This window comes from Thermobia domestica, chromosome 1 (assembly GCF_964235325.1).
Source record: "Thermobia domestica chromosome 1, izTheDome1.hap1.1, whole genome shotgun sequence".
Taxonomy (NCBI): Eukaryota; Metazoa; Arthropoda; class Insecta; order Zygentoma; family Lepismatidae; genus Thermobia; species Thermobia domestica.
The window spans coordinates 206,537,853-206,562,812 of NC_137454.1; the positions used below are offsets into that span (position 1 = coordinate 206,537,853).

General features: G+C 38.6%; 1 protein-coding gene across 5 annotated transcripts in view; it reads left to right on the forward strand.

The window, feature by feature from the left end:
• Positions 1 to 24,960, forward strand: part of kl-2 (dynein heavy chain 2, axonemal kl-2) — a 564,598-nt gene that overhangs the window by 418,278 nt on the left and 121,360 nt on the right. For all 5 annotated transcript variants that reach the window (XR_014132735.1, XM_081769103.1, XM_081769086.1 and 2 more), the window contains 4 exons: positions 3,668 to 3,880; positions 11,002 to 11,214; positions 14,617 to 14,767; positions 16,636 to 16,785. Coding sequence is in view for 4 of the 5 variants with exons in the window: in XM_081769103.1 (XP_081625229.1) it covers positions 3,668 to 3,880; positions 11,002 to 11,214; positions 14,617 to 14,767; positions 16,636 to 16,785 (727 nt within the window). In the remaining variant the exon portion in view is untranslated. The remainder of the gene's footprint in view (positions 1 to 3,667; positions 3,881 to 11,001; positions 11,215 to 14,616; positions 14,768 to 16,635; positions 16,786 to 24,960) is intronic.

Sequence of the window (24,960 nt, forward strand, 5' to 3'; positions counted from 1 at the left end):
TCCATATCGCCAAGGCACACAAGCGTGTTGTATTTGGTATACATCTTCTATCATCCTTTGCTAGGACTACAAACCAAAGCCCTGTGTACCACTTCTAGGCAATGGTAAGACGTTACCTCACCATCAGTCGTGCTTTGGGAACGACCAACTACTGCTACGCTAACATGTACGGCGAGCGTAGGACACCATACCCTAGACTGACATTTGTCATCTGTACGAAAGGTTATCTGCCCGAACAGCTATTTGTTTGTCAGTTCTAGTCTGTTAGACGTGTATTAAGGTAAGTACTGTAGGTTTTTATACACCATTTATAACATATTCGGGATATTCCATGGATTACATGTTGTAGTTACTATCACGTATAAAAAATTCGTTTGCACCAATTCTGCTCAGACGCGTTTGTTTGCTGTATTTGTTTTGTGTGCGAATTTTCCATCTTGCTGTACTTTATCTTCTTATTCTCTCTTTCCTCTTAATCTGTATTTTATTAGATATTTCAATTGAGTTATTTAAGGAACAGTCAAACTTATGTAAATTTACTTTTTCCTTTTAACATAAACTCAATTAAATGTATTCTATTCTACTAATAAAAGGACAGCGAGTTACGCTTATGCTTAAAGTTAAGCGAAGTTCAAGTTCGACTTCAGTTTAAACCAAAGAAAGTCGAAATGAATTAACAAAATTAGTGAAAATTATAGTCTAATCAAATCATATTTCTGAGCTTGCGATTAGGTCCTGTTGTTTTTTCTGTTAGTGATGTTTTCGTGGTTGTCATCTTTTATAACATTTAAATGTCTACATAGTGTTTGTGAATGTGAAATAAAAGCAAGGATAGGAATCGCGAAAGAAGCCTTTAGGAGGAAGAAAATACTATTTTGTGGGACCTTGAATAAAGAGTTGAGAAAAAGACTCATAAAAAGCTTCGTGTGGAATATTTATTGTATGGGTCAGAAACATGGACATTATGCAAAAATGATGAAAAACAACTGGAAGCTTTCGAAATGTGGCTGTGGAGAAGAATGGAGCGAGCTAGCTGGGTCGATGGGAAAACGAATGGGAAGTGTTAGGAATGGTAGGGGAGAAAAGAACAATTTTAGATTTTATTAGGGAGGGAAAGAGAAGCTGGTTGGGACATTGGATAAGAAGGAACTGTATCATGAGGGACAAGAAAGAGAGGGAGTGGGCGAAGAAGACTACAATTAATGGACGCTATTATAATCGATCAGAGGATCGTGTCGCTGTTCGGGTTCCATTTATTTGTAACAACTGGGGGATCGTGTCGCTGTTCGGGCGCCATTTATTTGTAATCGATTCGTCGTCTCTGTTCGGGCAGCATTTATTTGTAATCGATTCGTCGTCTCTGTTCGGGCGGCATTTATTTGTAACCAACCAGGTAGTCTGTCCTCCGTGGTCCTGCCAATGGGTATTTGCTGGAGACCTGAACTTACCTGAGTAGGACGTTGAAGGACCTCTCCAAGAAGGATTACAAATTATTTCCAAATCGCTCGTCGGTCTCAATGATGAGATGAGCATTAGGTGCCGAGAGGTTCGGATGTCTCGTCTCGAAAACATTACGGACGATCAGACGGTCATCCAGACCATAACGCACACAAATATCATTCACACATACAACGAAAAAACACTGGCTTAATGACACTATACTTATTTATTAGAATACTTAAAAAAAAAGAACGAAAAAATAATCACAACACTTAACAGTAGGTATATATATATAAATTATTTCCATTATCACAATCGCACTTTGCCTTTTCAATGCACTGTAGCCCTTTATCACTTTGATATATATATATATATATATATATATAAGATTATAATTTAGATTTCACTGTAAATGCTTTTCTCACACAATTGACGCACTTGGGGGGTTAGCACTGGGGGAAAAGCTGCCGGGATAATCCCACGTAGTAATCTAGTTCCTGCTCCAAACAATCCTGAAGCGTTAAGATGAGTCTTCAGCAATATAACACAATTTCCAAAGTGGAATGATAATGTTGGAGGGCGCGTTTATAACATACGCACAAGGTATGTGAACCTGGGACTTCACTAGTTGGGGCTAGCCGTAAGAAAACGTCCTTCACCGGCTAATAGCTCGTGCCCCTTAACACAAAGTCATACTTAATTCCCGACCCAACGTGCGTGGTGGCTGCACACAATACCGGAGTCAAACTCCTCGAGCGCAAAGGTTCGAGATACGAGCTGCAATGGTTGACTGAAGAGTGTTGGCAGTTCATTCTAAAAACCACTCAGTTAAATCATGTGTATATACATGCAAAGAGAATACGGAAAAGATTTTATGTTAATTTTAGGCCACTGGCCACGATGCACGAGACATTGCGATAGCTCGGGCGTGTGAAAGTACAGATAAGGAACTGCAAAAGCGATGAAGTTGGCGTCTCTCTGGTGTATGAATATCTGGTCAGCTAGTATTTCCATAAATGATTAAAGAAAGCACTTAATTCAGTTCCAAATAACTGCAGAATATATACTGTGCATATTAATAAGTCAGGGAGAAACACTGAAAAGGTTCGTCGCTCACTGAAATGTTCTCACCAAAAAGCAGTTTTAAATATATATATGAAAAAACAATGAGAGACTTCTTTGTCCAATTGCGTGGGAAGGAGGCAATTCCCACCGAAGAAAGAACTTCGCGTCGCAAAATAAAGTATAAATCGAAAATAGTAATCACTGTCTTTACGAAATATACAGAGCGTCCACAAAAAATACTTCTATAACCTGGTAGCGGTTATACTATCAAAAAAAAAAATCGTACGCGAAGACGAAGAGGTTGGCGGAAGACCGTGTAACATGGAAGCTTCTCAGTTGCAGCAAGTGACCTGCCAATAATAGCAGAATACCTATGATGATGATGATGATGATAGTGTTTTGAATTTAGATCAGAATCGTTTATTATTTTACTTATTTTTTTATAAAATAATACTTATTTTACTCAACAGTCTTTTCGTTCGTTTCATTTTTCCTTAAAAAAATAGTCACAAGAATATATCGTAGGCGATCGATGAAACTCAAATTATTAATGAACTAGATGTGTTTGATAAAGAGTTTTTGTAGTTTAACATCCTTTTTCAGTACCAAAGCTATATAAAACGTGAACCTACAATTTAAAGTGGAGTTCGAATTACTGTCATGCGTTCAAATTTCAATGCTTTTCCACCGGAGACCCGTGCAATAAAGGTGCGTGTGCTAGCCACTAAATCTAGTGGGAGGGCTAAACAGTATTATTTTATTTATTTCTTTACTTTTATTTATTTATTTATTGTTATCAGGTTCTATCATTTTTGAAGAGATTTGCATGGTTCAATATATATTGTATTTTGTATTTTTGAGTTCCAGTTTAAGTACCACTCTAGATAAGAAATTCAGGACTGTTTATCCTACGAATTTCATGAGAAGTTATGTAGAAGAGTGTACTTATCGTGTATATATATATATACATATATCAAAAATCAATATTCATATTAGTCACAAGTACAATCCCGCTCTTGTCTATTTCTTTCTCTGCCTCTACGCCAAAAGTCACAAAGTAAATGTTGTAACTTGAACTTCTGGAATTACTCACAAAGCTAATTTTACAAATGTGATGTTTCGGTTCTAGTATTTCTTCGTACTTCTCATATCCTACTTACAGGCAGAAATGCTGCAGATGAAATTGGAGCGTGCTGCGTTGTTGGTGGATTGCCTAGCAGGAGAGAAGGATAGATGGGAAGAGACACTAGCGATGCTAGATGAAAATTATACGTACCTCCCAGGAGATTGTCTCATATCTAATGCTTTTGTAGCGTATATGGGACCGTTTCTTGCTCAATATCGAGATGAAATGGTGAAATTATGGCTTCAGAATGTAAGTAAACGAAGAAATAGGTAATATACTTCTATTTTACTTATGATCCACACGTAAAAGTAAGCTGAAATTTATTTTTAAAAAATACCAAAAGTCTATAACACAAACAATTCCTTCTATTTGATTGATTATCTAATTAGTGATTTACTTGAAATGATTTAATTTTGTACACTTACGAAGCAGTAATTATTCACTATACATTAAAATAATCTGGCTTGTTAAAAAAAATCGTATTCACCGTTCCATTCAAATCCTAAGGCGTCAACTTTATATTTCGAGCTTTAGTAAAGCTGTAGGACTTAAACAGATTGATAAATATGATCAATATACAATTAAATGTATTTATTATGTAATTGTACATCGATCCAGTGTTCTATACTCCCGTGTAGATTAAGAAAAAAATGCATTTTGTAAAACGAAAGTGTATGAGACAAATAATAGAAGATAAAAACGTCAAAAATAGATGACCAAGGAAAGTACTAAGTGTTCCCAAAACAGTATCCCTTTTATTATTACACGAAAATGAATATATTGTATAAGGTTATTTTGTATATTACTATATTCTATCTAGATAGCTCACAAGCTGTCAGAACACCAAAACGGGACCCTCGAACTGAGGAATTCGGTCACTTTGAGTTGAAGGAAAGCTGACTTGGAATAATCAGTAAAATATTCGACTTGTGAGTCGAAAGTCTTCGGCCAAACATATGTGTATATAAAAAGGAAATCCTATTTTCTTTCGTCTGTTAAAAGCAAAGTTTCTCTGATAGAAGAATACAACAATAACAAAATGAGTCTAACAAGGCGAGATACAAGTAAATGGCATTAGGTATTCAGTTTGGTGTACACTAGACTCTCGCTAACCCTGCCATTCCTGGCACATATGGGTGCCAGATTAGCTCAAGTGCCGGATTATTGAGTGTCTGACATTTATTTGATTTCTTTATTTATCTTGTTTTTTATTTATTTTGAAAACATAGGGGATATAGTGTACTGCACTTTATTAAATCGAACGATATAATTTTAAAACAGAGGATATACTTTATTAAATCCAAATATACATTAATTTTCAAAGAAAACTTAGTCCTTGAGTAGTATCACTCACTATGAAACATGTCCCTAATTTTTAACTGTTACAATGATGATACGCGACGGTGGCATGCTTTATCACGCAACCGAACTGTAAAGAATGCTACAATTTCTGATACGTGTAATGTGTAAAGCATTATTTAACTAAACATTGTTGCACATGCGCACGATAATTCATTGTGCACGTGTTTTTGGTTGGATGTGCGCCGGATTACTGAGGGACCGGACCACTGAGGGCCGGATTAGCGAGAGTCGAGTGTATTTAAAATATTTGGAAGGTTATACAAAGTAAAGCAACGAAGAAAAGGAAACATTAAACAGTGGAATCCAGAAAATTAAACATTAAACAGTGGAAACAGATAAACAAGATGAAGCCAATCTAATATTTCAATTTCTCTTTCGTATTATTGTCTTTCTACTCTATTAGTATAATATACGTATGCTACATAACCTAGAAGTATGATACACGTTTATGAATATAGATTTATTTCAAGCTTAATGCTACTACTAGTTTGTGAAGGCATGCAAAAAGCCGCTTCCACACAACAGTGATCAATGCTTCTCATCTTCTCCCCCCCCCCTTCCTCCTGCCTCTTTATTTTTACTTCAAGCACCTTAACGTGTTGATTGAAGGGCATAGGAACGTACTTTAAAATTCAACACTACAAATATATTGATATGTTTATAATAAAGAAGTGATAACATACTCACATAAAACTTGTTAACCCCTCTCCATGTAGCGACACGTCATCGTCGAGGAGGATGCATAGCTGAGAGGGCAGCTTCATTTCTCATCCACGTAACACTCCTCAACCGCATGTGTCTTGCATGCTCTTTCAACCACGAATACCGCTTCTGGACTCGCGGGTGGTTAGTGGGAGTCTTAGGAAATGGATGGTCCGTGGATGTCTTCCTCCATCTGGGTAGGAGGTGCACCTATCCCGGCCTGCTGGTGCGTGCGTCCAATGTTTTTATTATTCGGTGTTCAAGTCTTGAAAATGTAAAGATACAAACAAAATATTAAAACATAAAAAAGGGTGAAAATAATAAATTCTCAAAAATATTTTTAAAAATCTGCGCCGTCTGTTCTCTTTGGCTGTTGGAGACCTATCTTTTTGGTTTGACAGTTTAGTTCCTATCCTTTAGTTCGAATTCTTCGTTTTCCGGGCCATACGTTTTCGTCGACGGAAATGGTTTTCTTGTATACCCGTTCCCCTTGACCGCGTCAGCCCCACGCTGATCCTAAAATGAGGACGTGCTTATGGGATTGCCAGTAGAGTAGCGTAATTCGTCTCGCAAGCTCCCCAATGTGAGATGAGGCGTTCAAACGCATATCAACATTTCATGGGTATTGAAACTATAAAATCAGCTCCGGGCTCACCCTTTCGTAAGAAGCCCAAACCAAATGAGAACGAGATAAAATCTCAAGTTTTCGATTGTGTGAAAAAGTATCGTGATGCCTGTAACCCGATATCTTGTAATTAAGAATAAAGATGCTGATAGCACCAATGTTAAAGCTAACCACCCGAGTGCTATTAAGGGCTTGTCACCTTTCTTCATTAGTAAAGTTATTACTTATAACGCTAAACAGGTAAAAGATATCAAGAAGTTACGGAATGGCACCTTATTAGTGAAACCTTCGACGAGAAGCAAACAGTGAAGTTACTAAAATTGGACTGGACTAAAATTGGAAGTTACTAAATTGGACTACTATTGGACTGGACTAGTGAACGTGTCGGTAGAACCCCATCGTTCACTGAAGGGCTCTCGCGGTGTGATATCATGTTAGGACCTCCTAAATCCGACCGAGGAAGAGATTAAATCAGAGCTGGCTAACTAACATATTGTAGAGGTAGCTCGCATCAAAAGTAAAAACCAGGTGAACTCGTTGCTACTCAGTCACTGATTCAATACTTTCAGTTTGTCTACACTTCCGGACTACGTGAAAGTTGGTTATTATCGACTTAAGGTCTGTCCCTATATTCCCAGCTCCCTGCGCTGTTTCAAATGTCAACACTTCGGACACCAGCACGTCGTGTAATGCGAGAGCTGCACTTTGTGCAAATTGTGGCCAGAATAGTCATGGTGCGGAACCCTGAACAGCGACCAAGCCCTTTTGTGTGAACTGAAAGGGCGAGCATTCTGCTTGGTCTCGTAATTGTCCAACCTTTCAACGTGAGAAACGTATCCGAGAGCTAATGATTGTTGAGAAGTTCTCTGCTGCCGATGCTAAGCGTCGTTTAAAAAAAGCATCCCTTCCTCGCTTTCTGTGCCCTTTGCTACTGTTGCAGCTACCTCTTGTAAATCAGTGACAACCCAGACGTCCGATGTTTTCACCCAAACAGATCTTGTTCCTCACAAAAGTCCAGAAATGCAGACCTCAGTCGCATCCACTAGCAACCCTCCCCCGACGTTAGTGTTGGTCTTCGGTGAGCTCCCGCTCTTCGCCGTTCGCCTTATATCGCCGGCCTAAAACTTAGCTAATATATACACCAACTCAGTGATACGGTTCTTTCCCCGAAACGAACAAAATCTCCACCTGTTCGTAAGCCCTCTGCAGTTTCTTTGAAATTTTACATGCATAAATACACCTGACGGATACTGAATAGACGGTAGTGGCCCACGTGGAAAGATTCGCCACAAACATTGATTTCTGACCTTTTATTGCTTTTTTACTATTGTATTGTTCTATCGTTACTATTTATTATTATTGTTGTATATTTTCTATTTATTGTTATTGTTATATATTTGTTATTCCCATATTCTTATTATTTTGATCTCTCTCTCTCTTTTTTTATTTTTACTTCTCTTTTGCAGCGATATTTTTGTTATATTTTGATATGTTTGTGTTTTAACTTTTAATTACGGCAATCGTGTTGATCGTGACGGGGACAAATAGCCTCGATGCTGACGTCTCCATTAGATCTCAACCAATCAATCAGTCAATCGAAACAATAATCTGTGACTATGTATCATCTCAGTTCAAATCTCATATAATAGGGCAACAACATGAATTTGTTAAAAAAAAGTCAATAATGACAAACTTATTAGAAATTACATATTATTATATTTCTGAAACATTACCCCCCCCCCCAAAAAAAAAAAAAAAAAAAACAAGTTGATGTACTATATACAGACCTGTCAAAAAAGCATTTGATATGGTACAGAATCGTTTATTATTACAAAATTAGCTTCTCTATGTTTATTACATTATTCATGTCAAGATTTAAAGACTTCCTTAGCAGCTTAACTTTTAAGGTTAAAGTTAACAATGTTCTATCAGATGAAAGAAATGTTTTAAAGGCTATTTTTCAAGTTTTAGCCTTAGGATCATCGTTGGCTTTTATTACTGATATAATGCACAATCTTGAAAATGTAAGTGTCCTGTTATATACCGTAATTTACGGACTATAAGACTCTCATTAATTTTTAAGCATTTTTTTAAAAAAAAACATTTTTACCATTTTTCTATATTAGATTGCAAAGCCAGACTAGAAAAGAATCTTAGTTTATAAAACTGAACTGACCTTTAAAATCCCTGAAAATCGTCATCTGAACTTTCTTCTTCTTCTTCTTCTTCGTCGTCGTCGTCATCGTTGTCCTCTTCATATATAAGATGGTCTTCACTGCTATCGAGAGAATTACTTATGCCGCACTTCTTGAAAGATTATTAATTTTGAGTATAAGACGCACTTGAATTTTGGAGGCAATTTTTCGAAGAAAGAAGTGCGTCTTATCGTCCGTAAAATACGGTACTGATGATGCAAAACTTTTTAAAATTGTGGCCAATGTAAACCAGTTAACATGATTCATAAGGCATTAGATGATATCTATTAATTTGCTTGTGATAATGGTATGAGTGTAAATAACAGTGATTATAAACGTATAACGTACATGGAGAAAACTCATTACATAGTAATTGCATAGCATAAATGCTACGCCTATAGAAAAAGTAAAATTCGTAAAGACCTTACGAGGGAAGGCCGTGATGTCACTCAGAGATAATTGCATCAAACTTGGTGTAAGTATTTTATTTTAGTAACATTATTTAAGTAAGTATTTACTTAAATACATTACTTAAGTAAGTATTTTAATAACAAACTATGGAGAATTCTCGAGTAAATGAAAAAAAGTATTGAAAAAGAGTTCACAGTATTTACGTTCTTTGCTTAGTTCATTCAAATTTAACAATTTTTCTTTCATTATGACCTTATCCACTATTATAAAAAGTACATATTCAATAATGTCTTGTAAAACATTTTACAATATCTGAGTTCTTTCTCTGTTGAATCAAATGTTAACCGAACTTTCTTTTCACATAACTTTTTTACTTTCATTATTCCGTCAACTACTCTCTGTTTCAAATGACAGGTTAAAGAAGCAGTAGAAAACTGTTTCTGAAAAACATGTTTGATACTGCGGAGAAGCGATGACGAAAAATTATAATAAAAAATGTCCACACCGTTACAGAATTGCACTATGCTTTCGAAAGCTTGAAATTTCCCTGACTAGTAGCAGAAATTCTGAGAATTTCGTAACTTTTCTAGAAATTTCAAATTCCCTGACTTTTCCAGGATATCCCGCTCATTCGCCACCATGTATTGCAAGTAATACAAATCTTCTCATAAGGAAAAGTAACCAAAAGTTTGCTGTATCTTTTTATTTTTAACACTGATTCTTTTTTTCTCGTTTCTTTTTGTTTCATTCTTCCTTAATTTTTTCGTTTCTGGTCTAAAAAGGGGGAGGGGGTCCGGAACCCCTCTTGGCTACGTGCCTGCTCCGTCTTCATTGACGCATTTCGTCTAACGTTCTTTCCATGCCTTGAATGCACTTTGGTAAAATTCAGGTAGCTAATTTTGACACCATTGTTTCATGCAAGGAAGGAATGAGGGCCTTGTCACTGTCGAATGTTTTTTTTTTTCTCGCAGGTGGGTCTTCGGAATACCAAACAGGAAGAGAACTAAAGGGGCCAAGTCCGAATTATAGGGAGGCTGAGGGATGACTTCCCATCCCATTTTTATGATTTTCTGCTGTGTCATTATGGCTATGTGAGGCTTGACATTGTCATGATGGAATTTGGTGATCTTACTTTGCAACTCCGGTCTCTTGGTTTGGAGAGCACGTCGTACTTTATCCAGTGACAAACAATAGCGTTCCTTGTTAATTAGAGCCATGTTTCGAACAGTTTATGAACATAACACTGCACTGATTCCAGAAAAAGGAAGCCATAATTTTTTGGCCTGATCTAGAAAGTCTAAGTTTTTTTAAACCGCTGCAACCAACGTTGGATACTGGCGCAGTCCTGTGGGTGATCCTCATAAACCAGAAGCAACTTCCTGTGAATTGGTGTGGCTTTTTCATCACCGGTTTTGAACAGGGAATAGGTTACTGATGTCCGTTTCAGTGTCCATTGTGGTTTACCTGTGAACAATAGGAAACAGGAAAGGAACCGGAAACAGGAATTTAACCGCAGTCAAAAATGTTACGTTATCAAATATTCCGTTACTGTTCTGTAAACAAAAATGTAATGTATAACCTCTTTTTTCCATCACTAAAATTTACCTAGTAAAATCCAATAATAAATATTAGAAGAGTAATGGAAGGTAAATCATAATGTTTCTTTTGATGCATTTTCTCTGATTTAATAACACAAAATCAACAATTTTTCTTCCTTTCTTCTACAAATGGATTTGTACAAATATTAGTCACTCGATGTATTCTGACATGTGTGAATTGACTCTGTCTACATTTATTCCGATTTCCTACATATGGTTTTAGTATATTTACAATGAGATTCTCGCTTTCTTGATAAAATATTTTTATCGGTTCATGCACAGAAGTTTCAGTGGAAAATTGAAAGCGTTTTTGCAATGTTATATTCAAGTTACATTTTTTTATAAGTTACATTTTGAATTTTCAATGCACAGCATGGGTTATCCATCGGCTTTATCGTGGCCTGATGTTCCTATTAAACCGTAATCAATCAATCCATTATAATATGTTACTAGTAAACTTTTTTTTTCTTTCTTTAGATAAGGGACGAGGAAGTTCCTTGTTCACCGCAGTATGAACTAGAGAAATTTCTTTGTGATCCTACAACTATACGAGAGTGGAATATTCAAGGACTTCCAGCTGACAAATTTAGCACGGAAAATGGAATAATTGCAACACGTGGAACTAGATGGCCTTTGTTAATTGATCCTCAATGTCAGGGTATGAAATGGATTAAGAATATGGAAAAAGGTGTAAGTTAGAGTTGCACAGTTACAGTATTTTATTTATGAACGTCTAATTTTAAGGCAACCAAGAAAAAATTTATTACAATACATAAATGTGCTGAGTAAATGAGTATTATAAATAACTGAAATATAACATGGAAGATACTTAAAATATTACAATTTTATTAGTGGTGTAATAGTATCTTTCTCGTGTTCGTTTATTTCGATTAATTAATTGATAGTCTTCTTTCTTTGTGCTCGAGGCTCTATCAGGTGAAATCTATTGCTTAAAGTGAGATTCAAACCACTACCTGGGGGTGTGAATCCGAGGAAATTACTTCCGCAGGGATTGGATTCGTTACAACGCGCACAGAAAGCATGCGCGCTAGCCACTTGACCACGAAGAGGTTCGTTGTGTGTGTGGAGTTTAACATCCCTCATTATCTCCGAGGATATATTTGTATGAGGATGGTTAAATATGATATGTACATTTGTACAAGAAAGCAAATTTCAACCTTATGAACTGGATTTAAAAATACTTTCAGTTCGCTGGTGTAAACGAAATGCGTCCTGCTAAATAGGGAATGCTTAATTAAGCTATTATAAATTTTTCCAGCATATAGATTACAATGTGACCAACTGCAAGAGGAAAAATCAGAAAATGAGCAAAATGTGATGTTTCGCTCATTCAAAAGAGGTGTTCAGTAGATCTGACTCGTTCGCGCGCGGCACATCACTTTCAGAGAACTTACTTTTTAAGTCCTTCTATGAAGCCAGCATAGTGAGAATAATCTTTTTGGCATGGCTTTAAAATTTGAACTATATATTAGGAAGCAAATTTAGGATAAATGTGCATCCTGTACAATTTCCGTGTTAGATAGAGAAAAAGAGTGCAAAACAGGAAATTCTGTATATACACAAAAAAGTCCGGCAACCCCACATGTGAAATAGAAGATTACCATCTGTGTGAAGTAGAGGACTGGTATTGATTAATAGCTATTTACTTATAATGCATTGTTAATTGTAAGCCTAACTTATGTTTCGTTCGCACACCTTTATGAAAACTGCATCTGACAAGCTCTTTTCTCAGAATAACACTTAGTTGTATTTACACCTTTATGACAGTTTCTTAGTATACAGCAAAACAAAGCGTACACATTAGAACTGAATATATAATTAATAAAGCTGTAAGATATCGAAAGCTTGAGAGCCAGAATATTTAAGGTACTGAAAATCAATCGAAAGCGGCTACCATTTGCGATTCCTGAAATTTTAATGTTCACTACCTAAAAAAGTAGGCATAGATTCACAAATTAGGTTCAGTCTTAATAGGCTGCTGGCGTAGGATATAATACAAAATTTATTAAAACTGAACACAACAAGTAATATCAATAAGAAAAAATACTAACGAGTATATTGACTACAGTGAAGAAGGGTTGAAGAAATAGGTTGAATTATCACATTTACCTCATTGATTCGGACGTACACATCTCTCATTTGTTAACATGGTCCGATTTTTTTATTTTGACTTTTAATCGCCCCTTTACGTGAACACCACGCATTCAGAATCTTAAGTACTCTTGTCTCCGACCTATGAACTTGCTTCTTGTAACTTTCCACTGCAACTAGGGTGCTGATCACATTGTTCTGTAGTGATCATATCGTAGTCTAATTCGGCCCAAATAAGATTACGGTTGTGTTGCTTATTCATGTGCTCGTTCCTCCTTTCTAAAACAGATTGAACTGTTCATTACCTGGGTATTAGACTAGTTACTGGTGCTTTCCAAAATAATCTTGTTATTAGCCTTTATACAGAAGCAAACAAACCACCCTTAGCTTATTGTCGTAAGAGACTTCTCAGAAATTATACCACCCGTGCACAACTTTCCGTTCCGTGGTGGTCAGATTTAAGACCGGTATCAGCCCGTCTTCGGGCAATTCGCCTTTGATACTTTTGGGCTTACGGGATTCTTACTGCAGAAGAATTTTTGCGACCTCTCTTCTCTTTTCAGCGTGCTTTTTTTATGCTCTGTCATAATAGCCGTTGATTCCACCAAGGCTCTACCTTCGATTGACGTCACATACCAAACAGTACACAATAGCCCAGGAATATCAGCAAAAGTTCGAAACGTTGCTGGGGCAATACCTCAATTTTAATATTTTTTACGGATGATACAAGAAATGGGGATTCCTGTGGACTATGCTTTCGTCACAGACGAAGACAATTTGGAATTTAGTCCACATTGTTTGTGTTTAGTATTTACTGCTGAACTAACAACAGTTAACCTTCGCTCAGTCATGCACTTTAGTTTTCTCTTCACCGTGTGGTTATCTGATTGACTCACAATGCGTTATTATAAACCTGTAGAATGTCTGGATTAAACACCCTCTAGTATAAGATATTCTTGAGAGATACCATCAGTTACAGTAACAGAACTGTGTTATTGTTGTATGCTAGGTGTCCGCACACGTCGGAACTGCTAAACTGTTGCTAAACGTTGTAAGAATATAAGGTTCTGTGAGCTATTTATAAAGCAATTATGCAATTGAGTTTTTGCATTGCAATGTTATTAAACAATTTCTTTCGACTTTTTTTTTCATACGTGTTTACAACAAATCTTAGGCTGTAATAAAAATTCAACGTATTTAAATTTCGACTTCCGCAAAGAGCCCTAAATCAACCAATTTATGTAAGTCGTGGACTGTCTGTTATGTATAGTCTTAGTTTAATTTGGTTGCAAAATTACAGTGGTTTTAGGTATGGAAACATTGAAATTTCAAAAATTGCAAACTGCAGCCGACTCTGGTAGATTTTCAGTGCTTTAAAAGTTTTAGTTCTCAAGTTTTCGATATCTTACAGCTTTATTATTTATACATTGTGCTCTACAGAAGAAATTTTGTGTTTCTGTGCATCAAGAATCAATCAGGATATAAATATAAGCAGTTCAGTGTTATGCTGGAAAAAAAAAAAAAAAAAAAGCTAGACGAAGTTCTCAGAAAAGTAAGAGAATTAAATATAGTAGACGATTACAAATAAACAATGCATCACTGGTACATATCTTTTTTATTAATTTATAGATAAAAGTGTGTTAATGTGCAAACCTTAACGTATAGAGAACTGAAAGTCTAAGATAATAACAATTAAAGAAAATTTGTTTAGTTGCCTTCAAATATACCTTATATCGTGTTGTCTTATGTCATTACTTTTTATCTATTTATTTTCATTCTTTTAACATCTATATAATGTTATCTTGCCTGAAAGAAACTGGAAGATTGCTCCTTATGAGAATCGAACTTCACCTCAAACACCGAAAGCAAGTTATAACTATTGAGCTTCTCTGTACTCTGCATCTTATTTATGGTATATATTACAGACCGATTTTTATTTACTTACCTACTATATTTTTTAATATATTTTTCTAATAATAGAGACTCCATACAATTGACCTACAGCAATCAAATTACATGTCTATACTTGAGCGAGCTATGCAAGTTGGAGATGTAGTGCTGCTGAAAAATGTCCTAGAAACATTGGACGCACCACTGTCACCTATTCTGCATAAATCATTTGTCAAACAAGGTATTTTTTATTTGTTATTGATCATTACTTATGACTGAATATATATATATATATCGGGTGTTCTAAAAATGGCGCCCACCGACCACAGAGCATAATTCTACAGGTCACAATAAAGCAATATATATATATATATTTGTATACCTTTCGAGTCATCGTCTGGAGACACAAATTGCACTGTGACAACGTCGCAAATAAAAACCATAGATTAGATCTACCAACCTATCAAATAGTTATATCGATTCTTTCCAGATGGCAGCTAAAGTCAATATTGATTGACACTAGCATCATTTATTAGTGTAGCAATCGATTCAACTGCTTGTTGTATTCGTAGAGTAATGCTACTGGCTCCAAGTTAATCTGCGACTTGCCACATTGTGAAATTTTGATTCCCCATAGCGGCTGAAGGAGGCCCCTGAGGGCATTTCATCATATAACATTTTCGCTTTATTTTGATCTGTAGAAGAGTGCTCTGTGGTCCGTGGGCGCCATTTTTAGAACACCCGATATATATTAATTAATTATTTTTATTATAGTGATGAAATTCATATTGGACGTTGTCTTTCATATATTTCATTCCTAAACTCACTGAATGGAAAACTGCTGGTGATGAAACAATGATTATTCTCACCCTCAATAGCAAAGATCTGTACTAATTTTATTTCTTTATTTGTTTAATTTTATTTTATAAAGTTAACGTTAAAAAGTACGTTGAAGCGAAATTTCGAGAATGACTTAACGATAATACAAAATGAATAGTGTACCTGATAATCCTCAAGAAAAGGCCCGTAGTGTTTATTTTTCACTTTTTATTCATTTTTATTATATTAATTATATTAATCCTCTGCATAGCTTACGAGGATAAAGTTTTGTGTATATATATTGCAGAAAAATCTATTGCAGCGATTGTATTTTATTTATTTATTTTTAATCACAATCTAAACTGTGACACTGCAGCTCTTAAAAACTACTTACATTCCACTGGATAGTTGGTATCATTGACTCCCAAAGACATTATTTTTGACTTTCTTGTAACACAGCCTACTATATTTTTATCTACGTAGCACCCTTTTTATCATCTCACGTTGTTAGATTAAAGCTGAAGAATTTTGGACATATTCCAAACTAAAATAAACTAGAAACTATAGAAATTATGAGTGGCACTTACCACACAAGTTTCCCATTGAACAACATCTAAATTTTTGAAACACTTCTAGCTTCATCCTCATGGAATGACATTAAAAAATAATTATAAGAAAAGCAATTAAGGGATTCATGAAGTATTAGAGTTTATTTATAATACGAAACATATAACAGTAAAACGTGTCAGCCCTCCAGGCAATTATCAATATTAATTTCACTCAAATATGGCGTGTGATGCAACTAGTCATTATGCATGGTAACCCTTTTCTCTTCCCTTTAGTGTTTCTTTCCAGCTGCTGAAATCATGAATCAGTGAAAACCATCCATCTTCTGTACAATCTGCCCAAATTAAGATTCACTTCTGTGTTTTTATGTTTAATAAAGAATACTCATCATAATCATAGTTGGATGGAAGTAGTTACTGATTTGTTAAAGTTTTGACAGGTTTTGTTGTGTTGTACCGCTTGTGTTCTTAACAAATTCATTCTCATGTACCTCTTATGTGCTTCTTGTTTTCTTGTGTCCTTTTATATATATAGTTTTAGTCAGTTTTCTCTCTGAGAATGGAAGTAGAACTATTTCGAAAATTTGGAAATTTAGAAGTTGTACATAGAACAGAAAGTTTGTAGTTTTCCAATGCGAACTATATATACATATTAGGAATTACATATGTTAATTCCCTTTAGGCAGTTGATAAAATAAAATCTCATAAATTTTGTTTCTTTCAGGTGGTGAACTGATGATAAAATTAATTGATAAGACTATTCCGTATAATACTAATTTCCGCTTTTATATTACAACGAAATTGGGAAATCCGCATTATGCTCCAGAAATTTCAACGAAGACTACCGTTATAAACTTCGCTGTAAAAGAACAAGGTAAAGTGTTATTTTGTTTCAAAAAATATCGTTAAAAATATGTTATCAATATGATAACAGTGGTAAAGCCTGCCTCAGTGGTAAAGCGTCCAGTCCCTGGTTCGATCTCACTTCGTACCAGATGGGCTTTATGGTGGACAAACACTGTATGCGTAGGTTTCCTCGGGGTTCTCCCGTTTTCTCCCACATTCACCATTTCATTCATTATCAACAACACCGTTTCTCTTAGCTTCATTGTATAATTGTGAGACGTTAAACTTTAAAAAATGACGCATAATTAAACATTAATATTAGACTTTAGATTGTGCCATATTAAAGTACCGACCAATTCGATAGGATCACCAACATTCTTCAGCGGTTAAAGTGGTTCTTTACCTTAACTTTTAAACCACCTCATATCTGGTGGCACTAACTTCTTCGACATATATATCTGGATCATTTTTTGCTAGTTTCTGAGACATTCACATCTTGTACGGACATCACTTATGGATTTGTAGGATTCAGATAATGGACTCCTGACTGACACTACACTCTACTGATAAACATCTTATGCTTCTCCTTGGAGTTTGGCGAAATATACATACAAGGAGCATGACACATTTTCTCGTTAGTAGCCGTTTTTGGACAGCTATTGCTGAGCTTGCTAGACACATTACCTGTTTTTTTTTTTAAGATTTTATCATTAAAGATGCAAAGTGCCGTAGAAAATTGGAGACCTCTCGGGGTGTTTTGTTGAGGTCGACACCTATGATACATCAGTTGCATTCCCCAGGCAGCAGGATCACATAAATCTTCCCTTGCTTGCCATGGCGTCGTCCATTACCTGCAACAAACATAGATGAAGTCAGCCTTTAATTATTAATAATTTTTGAGTCGTTAGAGCTATCAGCAAATTACAGAATTACATTTGGGGGGAAATTTTCTTGTTGTTCTAATACTCCATATGACAACCTTGTTCTTTAGAAGGTGTAACCTCGAAGCCGACGTCCTTATTAAAAAACTCAACTAATAGAAAACAATCGTTCCAATATAGCGGATTTCAAGATTGAAACCATAATCCGTAAGTGCTCTAAAAGATGAGCACGTTCCTCGATTTACACTGATTAGATCTGCTATATCCTCATTCGTTTTGGAGAAGAAAATGAGAGACCTTGGAACTTCTGAATCATCTTGTATATTTCTCATTTCGTGCATTTTACTGTAGAGAGCGCAAACAGATGAAATGTGAGTGAGGGTGCAGTTATAAAGAAACCAATTAGCTTGGTACGTATCGAAATAAAATCAAACATCTAATATAGTGTCCTCCCTATTTCTTTAATATAATACCTTTTCTTAAAGCTTTAAAAACACGATTTCCTTAGGCATTTTTTATATTGTATATATTCCACATTTTGAAGATGCCTGCTTTAACAATATCATAAATGGGCTGCGGTAGCTCAGTGGGGAGCGCTCATGTCTGGCACGTGAAGTATGTTTTTCGGTGGACAAAAACTATATGCTATGGTTTTCTCGAGGCTCTCCTGTTTCCTCCGACTTCCATCATTCCGCCAGCATCATTCTTCTCATTAGCGTCTTTCTTAGCCTCGGTGCATAATCGTGAGACGTTAAACTTAAAAAAAAAATCGTAAATGAAATGGGAAATAATTGCATGTTTAAAAGTATGGAAGTTGCAGTCATAGTATGTTCATGGTGAATATGTATAAATTTAAAGTTAAAATGTTCTATGTAATAAATTCATTCCCAAATACTGTAACATAAATATTTCATAATGACTTATGTTTTAGTCAGTCACAGTAGCGGACCGTCATCGTCGGGGAGGGGGTGGAGCTGAGAGGGCGGCTTCATAATTCATTCATGTATCACCCCTCATCTTCATATCATTGCACGCCCTCTCAGCCGCTAATACCGCTACCGGACTCGCGGGTGGTTGGTGGGAGTCGGGAAGAGGCAGGTCTAGTGGACGTCTTCCTCCACTTGGGGAGGACGTGCACCCACCCGGCCTAATGTTGTGTACGTCCAGTGTTTGTGTTGTCCGGGGTGTTGAGTCTTTGAACATAAACAAAAAACCCCCCCAAAAAATCGCAAAATATAAAATAATTTAAAAAACCACAAAATTATAAAATACAAAACAATCCGCACCTTTTTGTTTAGTTTGGTTCTTCCTGGGCTGGTGGGGGTCTATCTTTTTGTTGGACAGGTCTCTTTTGTTTTGTTCTACTTCTTCCTTTTCCGGGGCCACGCGTTTTTGTCGACGGGAATGGTTTTGTTGCACTCCCATTCCCCTTGACCGCGTCGGCCCCACGCTGATCCTAAGGTGTCGGGCGTGCTGAAGGGATTGCCAGGGGGTAGCGTTAGTTCCCCTGTTAACGCCCTGGTGTGACCTCACACCCCTTTTTTCTTTATAAATGTTTAAAAAAATCATACTTTTATGGGTAAAAAAACATTTCAAACTGAACCGGGCTCTCCCTCACGGAAGAAGCCCAAACAAACTGATAGTGAAATTGAGGAACAGACAAGTATCGCGACCCCTGTTGTCCGATATCTTGTAATTAAAGAGAAAGATGTTGATAGTGCCAGTTCTGAGGAAAACCGTCCGAGTGCTATTAAGGGCTTATCCCCTTTTGTAATCAATAAAGTCATTACTTATCAAGCCGGACAGGTTAAGGACATAAAGAAACTACGGAATGGCACTTTATTGGTGGAAACGACAGACGAGAAGCAAACGGCGAAGTTACTTAAGTTAACTGCCATTGGACCGGTGAAGGTTACAGTCGAACCGCATCGTATGCTGAACGTTTCAAGAGGGGTGATATCGTGTTGGGATCTTCTCAATGCCACCGAAGAGGAGATCAAGTCGGAATTAGCGGACCAACACGTTATAGAGGTAGCTCGAATCAAAAGTAAGAAGTCAGGTGAACTTGTCGCTACTCAGTCACTGATTCTTACTTTTAGTCTGCCCACGCTTCCGGAGTCCGTGAAAGCTGGTTACTATCGCTTAAAGGTTCGACCCTACATACCTAGTCCTCTGCGCTGCTTTAAATGTCAACATTTTGGGCACACCAGCACGTCGTGTAATGCGAGTGCTGCTCTTTGTGCGAATTGTGGCCAGGGTAGTCATGGTGCGGAACCCTGTAAAGCGACCAAGCCCTTCTGTGTTAACTGCAAGGGAGAGCATTCTGCTTGGTCTCGGGATTGCCCAGCTTATCAGCGCGAGAAGCGTATCCGAGAACTCATGGTACTCGAGAAGATTTCTGCTACAGATGCGAAGCGTCGATTGAAAGAAAGCCTTTCTTCCTCGCTTTCTGTTCCCTTCGCTACTGTCGCTGCTATTTCTCGGAAATCTGTAGCTACACAGACCGTCGACGTTTCCACCCAAACGGACTTGCTCCCAAAGCGTAGTTCTGACTCGAAGACCCCAGTTGCAAAGATGAGCGAACTTCTAAAGACCCCCGTTGCAACAACGAGCGAACATCCCAAGCCTCCAGCTGTAACGCCGAGTGAACGTGCGAAAACTCCTCGTGTTACTGTTAGTAGTGGCCTTCGGCGCACTCCAGCCCATCGCCGATCACCTTACATGGCTGGCCTGAAACTTAGTCACCATATCCGCAGGTTAAACGATACGGTTCTCTCTCCGAAGGGACCGAAATCTACTCCAGTTCGTAAGCCACCTGCAGCTTCTCTGAAGTCTGACATGGTGGAGGACGAACTGATGGATACTGAGTGCGCTGTGATTGGACCGCGTGGGAAAGTTCGCCTTAAACGTTGAATTCTTCCAGTATGGCGCTTCTTCAGTGGAACCTGAATGGCTTCTGTAGTCACCGTGAGGAATTGCTACAACTGGTCTCCGACCACTCGCCAGTTGTCGTCTGCTTGCAAGAAACCCATTTTAAGCCTACCCAGTCCTTCCTTCTTTCTGGGTATACTATGTACAGATGTGATAAGCCAGACGCTGACCACGCTGCTGGCGGCGTGGCAGTCTGTGCTTCCGATTCTTTTCATTCTCAGCAAATTCACATTATATCCCGACTGCAAGTCGTTGCGGTGCGAGTATACATTTCTCGCCCGCTTACAGTTTGTTCATTGTACGTTCCTCAATCTGAAGCCTTTACAACCGCCGATCTGCTTCAGCTCTTCCATCAGCTTCAGCCGCCAGTCTTGCTTGTAGGAGACCTTAATGCCTACCACCGTCTGTGGGGTTCTGTCCGTACTGACGGTCGTGGCCGACAGGTCACCGAATTTCTTGAGGAGAGTGGCTTGCTTATCCTTAATGATGGCAGTCCTACTCATTTTTCCACTGCCCATGGCACATATTCTTGTATCGACCTCTCCATGTGCAGTGCTGGTCTCTTGACCTCATTGACATGGAGGGTGCATCCCGATCTTTGTGGCAGTGATCACTTCCCGTTGTTTGTCGAAGGTCTCCCTGTTACTCCTCGTTTTCCTCTGCGCCGCTTCAATTTGAAGCGTGCTGACTGGCGTAAATTCCGTGAGCTCAGTGAGTTTCATCGTCGTGATGATCTCCCTGTAGCTGCTGTGGCAGAGGCTTTTCAGCAGACTGTTCTTGATGCTGCTCATGGTTCCATTCCAGAATGCGGTGGCGACGTTTCCCGCCGGCATGTTCCATGGTGGTCTGCGGAAATCCGTGAGGCTATCCTGGCTCGTCGGCACGCTCTTGCCACTTTTAATCGTCACCCAACTGACGACAATCTGCAGCGTTTCCGCATTCTACGTGCTCGAGCTAGACGTCTTATCAAGCTTTCGAAGCGCCAAAGCTGGATGAATTACGTTTCGTCCATCAATAATCGAACAGCGATGTCCACGGTGTGGCGTCGGGTCCGCTCTCTTACTGGCAATACTACTCCTGTTGATGTTCCTGCCTTGACTGTGAATGGTGTTTTAGTTACTCACCCTTCGGAGATAGCTAACATTTTGGGCCAGTACTTTGCTTCTATCTCTGAGTCTGCCCATTATCCTCCTGCGTTCATTCCCCTTAGGGCCCGTTTAGAGCGGACACCGTTAAACTTCCGTACTGCCAACAGCGAAGATTACAATGCTCCTTTCACCCTCGTTGAATTTGATTCTGCTCTTCGTGAATCATCCAATACTGCTCCAGGGCTTGATCGTATACCCTACGAAATGTTGCGCAACCTCCCCCGCGATACACAGCTTGCTCTCTTGCAACTGTATAATCGCCTCTGGGTTGAGGAGTTTTTTCCACCGCCTTGGCGTGAGGCTCTCGTTCTTCCTATTTTGAAGCCAGGCAAAGTCGCAACTAGCCCCACGAGCTACAGACCCATTGCTCTCACGAGCTGCGTCTGTAAGCTGTTTGAACGCATGGTCAACAAGCGCCTGGTGTGGTATTTAGAATCCAATTCACTTCTGAGCAAGCTTCAAAGTGGATTTCGTCGTTTCCGATCCACTACAGACAATCTCGCTTATCTTGAGGGTCATATTCAAGACGCCTTTCTCAACGGCGAACATCTTGTCGCTATATTTTTTGATTTAGAGAAGGCGTATGACACCACGTGGCGTTACGGAATCCTAAAACAATTATATGACTAGGGTCTCCGTGGGCATATGGCCCACTTTATCTCGAATTTTCTTCACGAGCGACACTTTCGTGTTCGTGTGGGATCTAATCTCTCAGAGCGCTTTGTACAAGAAAATGGTGTTCCTCAAGGCAGTGTCCTTAGTGTCACGTTGTTTGCTGTCGCCGTCAACACCGTTCTTTCGGAGATCCAGGCTCCTGTGTCTGCTTTGCTTTATGTTGACGACCTTGTAATTTTCTGTCGCTCCCGCCACCTTCGCGGCGTTACTCGACAGCTCCAACTGACTCTCAATCGTCTTGTTCGCTGGTCGAATGAGACTGGGTTTCGCTTTTCCACCGAGAAATCCCAATGTGTTCACTTCTGCCGGCAGTGTACCTGCATTGTTGACCCGGACTTGTACCTCGATGGCACCCGTTTGTCATTCGTTGATACAGTTCGTTTCTTGGGTCTGGTCTTTGACCGTCGCTTGTCGTGGGCACCACATATTCGGAACCTTAAATACTCTTGTCTTCGTGCTCTGAACCTCCTTCGTGTTCTTTCCCACCACACATGGGGTGCTGATCGTACTGTTCTGCTTCGTTTGTACCGTAGTCTAATTCGGTCCAAGTTAGACTATGGCTGTATTGCCTATGGCTCTGCTCGTGATTCTTTGTTGCGCCAACTTGATACAGTGCATCACCTGGGTATTCGTATTGCTACTGGCGCCTACCGTACTAGTCCCGTTGCCAGTCTGTATGTTGAAGCCGATGAACCTTCGTTAGCGTCCCGTCGCAGCAGACTACTTCTTAATTATTCTGCGCATGTGCGTTGTATTCCAGACCACCCGTGTAGACCATGTCTCCGTGGTGATCGGATATACGAGCGCTATGCTGCACGTCCTCGCTCTACTCGTCCCTGGTACATCCGTGCGTGTGAGAGTTTCATTGGCGACGATTTTGTGTGGCCCTCTCTTTCGTTGGTTCACTTTTGTGCTATTCCCCCATGGCTGCTTCGTCTACCTGGCCATGATTTACGTTTGTCTGTACATTCCAAACAGCAGACTAGTTCCCAGGTGTATCAGCAAGAGTTTGCCGCACTGTTAGAAGAGTACCCCAATTTTAGTGTGTTCTTTACGGACGGTTCTAAGGATGGGGATTCTGTGGGCTGTGCCTTTGTCACCGACGAGGGCAGCTCAGAATTCCATTTGCATCGCCTGTGTTCCGTGTTCACTGCTGAATTGACTGCAATTCAACTTGCCGTGGACCATGCTCTCACGCTTTCATTACGTCGTGTGCTTATTTGCACCGACTCACAGTCCGTCGTTCTGAGTTTACAGAATGTCTTCTCTACGCATTCTCTCGTTCAAGACATTCTCGTGAGGTGCCATCAATTACAGCTACAGGGTTGTGTCGTCGTTGTCTGCTGGGTGCCGGGTCATGTCGGCATTCGGGGAAACGAACGTGCTGACACAGCTGCCAAGCACGCTGCCTTGGCTGGGGTTGCTTTGGAGCATAGTCTTCCGTGCTCTGATATTTGTCGTCATTTTTCCAGCTTGATGCGCACTCACTGGCAAGTAGTTTGGGACCAGGCAAATGAGAATAAACTTCACGCCGTTAAGCCCCTTCTCGGTAGTTGGCGAACGTCTTCACGCTTGCATCGTAGAGATGAAGTGCTCCTGGCGCGTTTGCGTATCGGACACTCTCATCTAACGCATGGTTATTTGCTACATGGCACGGACCGTCCGTACTGTGAAGAGTGCATTGTCCCCCTGAGTATTCAGCATATTCTCGTTGAATGTCCTGAATACTCAGATCTCAGAGAACGTTATCGACTGCCTTGTATTCTTACCCGTGCGTTGGGGGATCACAGTGATATAGTTAGCCGGGTACTTGCGTTTGTTCGTGCTTGTGGGGTTGCTCACGTTCTCTGAGCTGTTTTAGTGTGTTGCTACTATTTTATTGCTGCTAAATTTTTATATTTCTGTCACGTTTTATTGTTTTCTATATATTGTTATTGTTATCTATTTTATCTTATTTATTCTTTTATTCTCGTTTTTTGTTTTTGTTTTTCGTTTTCTTCTTTAGCAGCGCTTTGGTTCTTTGAACACTATTAATTTTAGCCTGTTCTTATTTTTTATAATTCTGAGCAACCCTGTTTATCGTGACGGAGACATATAGCCTCGTTGCTGACGTCCCCATTAACCCCCCTTATCTACCTATCTATTAGTCAGTCACAGTTATAACTTGCAGATATGTTATATGAACTAAAAATATGTAGTGAAAAATTGGTTTATTAATAAGTTATGTTACTGATATAATTGTATTAAATTAAGTAGCTATGGTTTGTTAAAGTTGTAATAACGAAATTAAATAGCTGTGTTTTGTTGAAAACGTAGTAACGTGGATACTACAGTTCTCAAAATCCGTCATATAACAGAAGTGTCGTGACAGTATTGTAGATTTTAAGTAAAGCAATGTATTAGAGCTTGCTATAGATCTCGTTAACGTTATGGGGAGTACTAAAAGTTAATAAAATTAAACGTAGAAATTTATCAACAAAATCAATGGTTAAACCTAAAAGTAACGTTGTAAAGGGATGATTAATCCATACAAATTCTTAAACTACAAGTCAAACTTTATAATACACA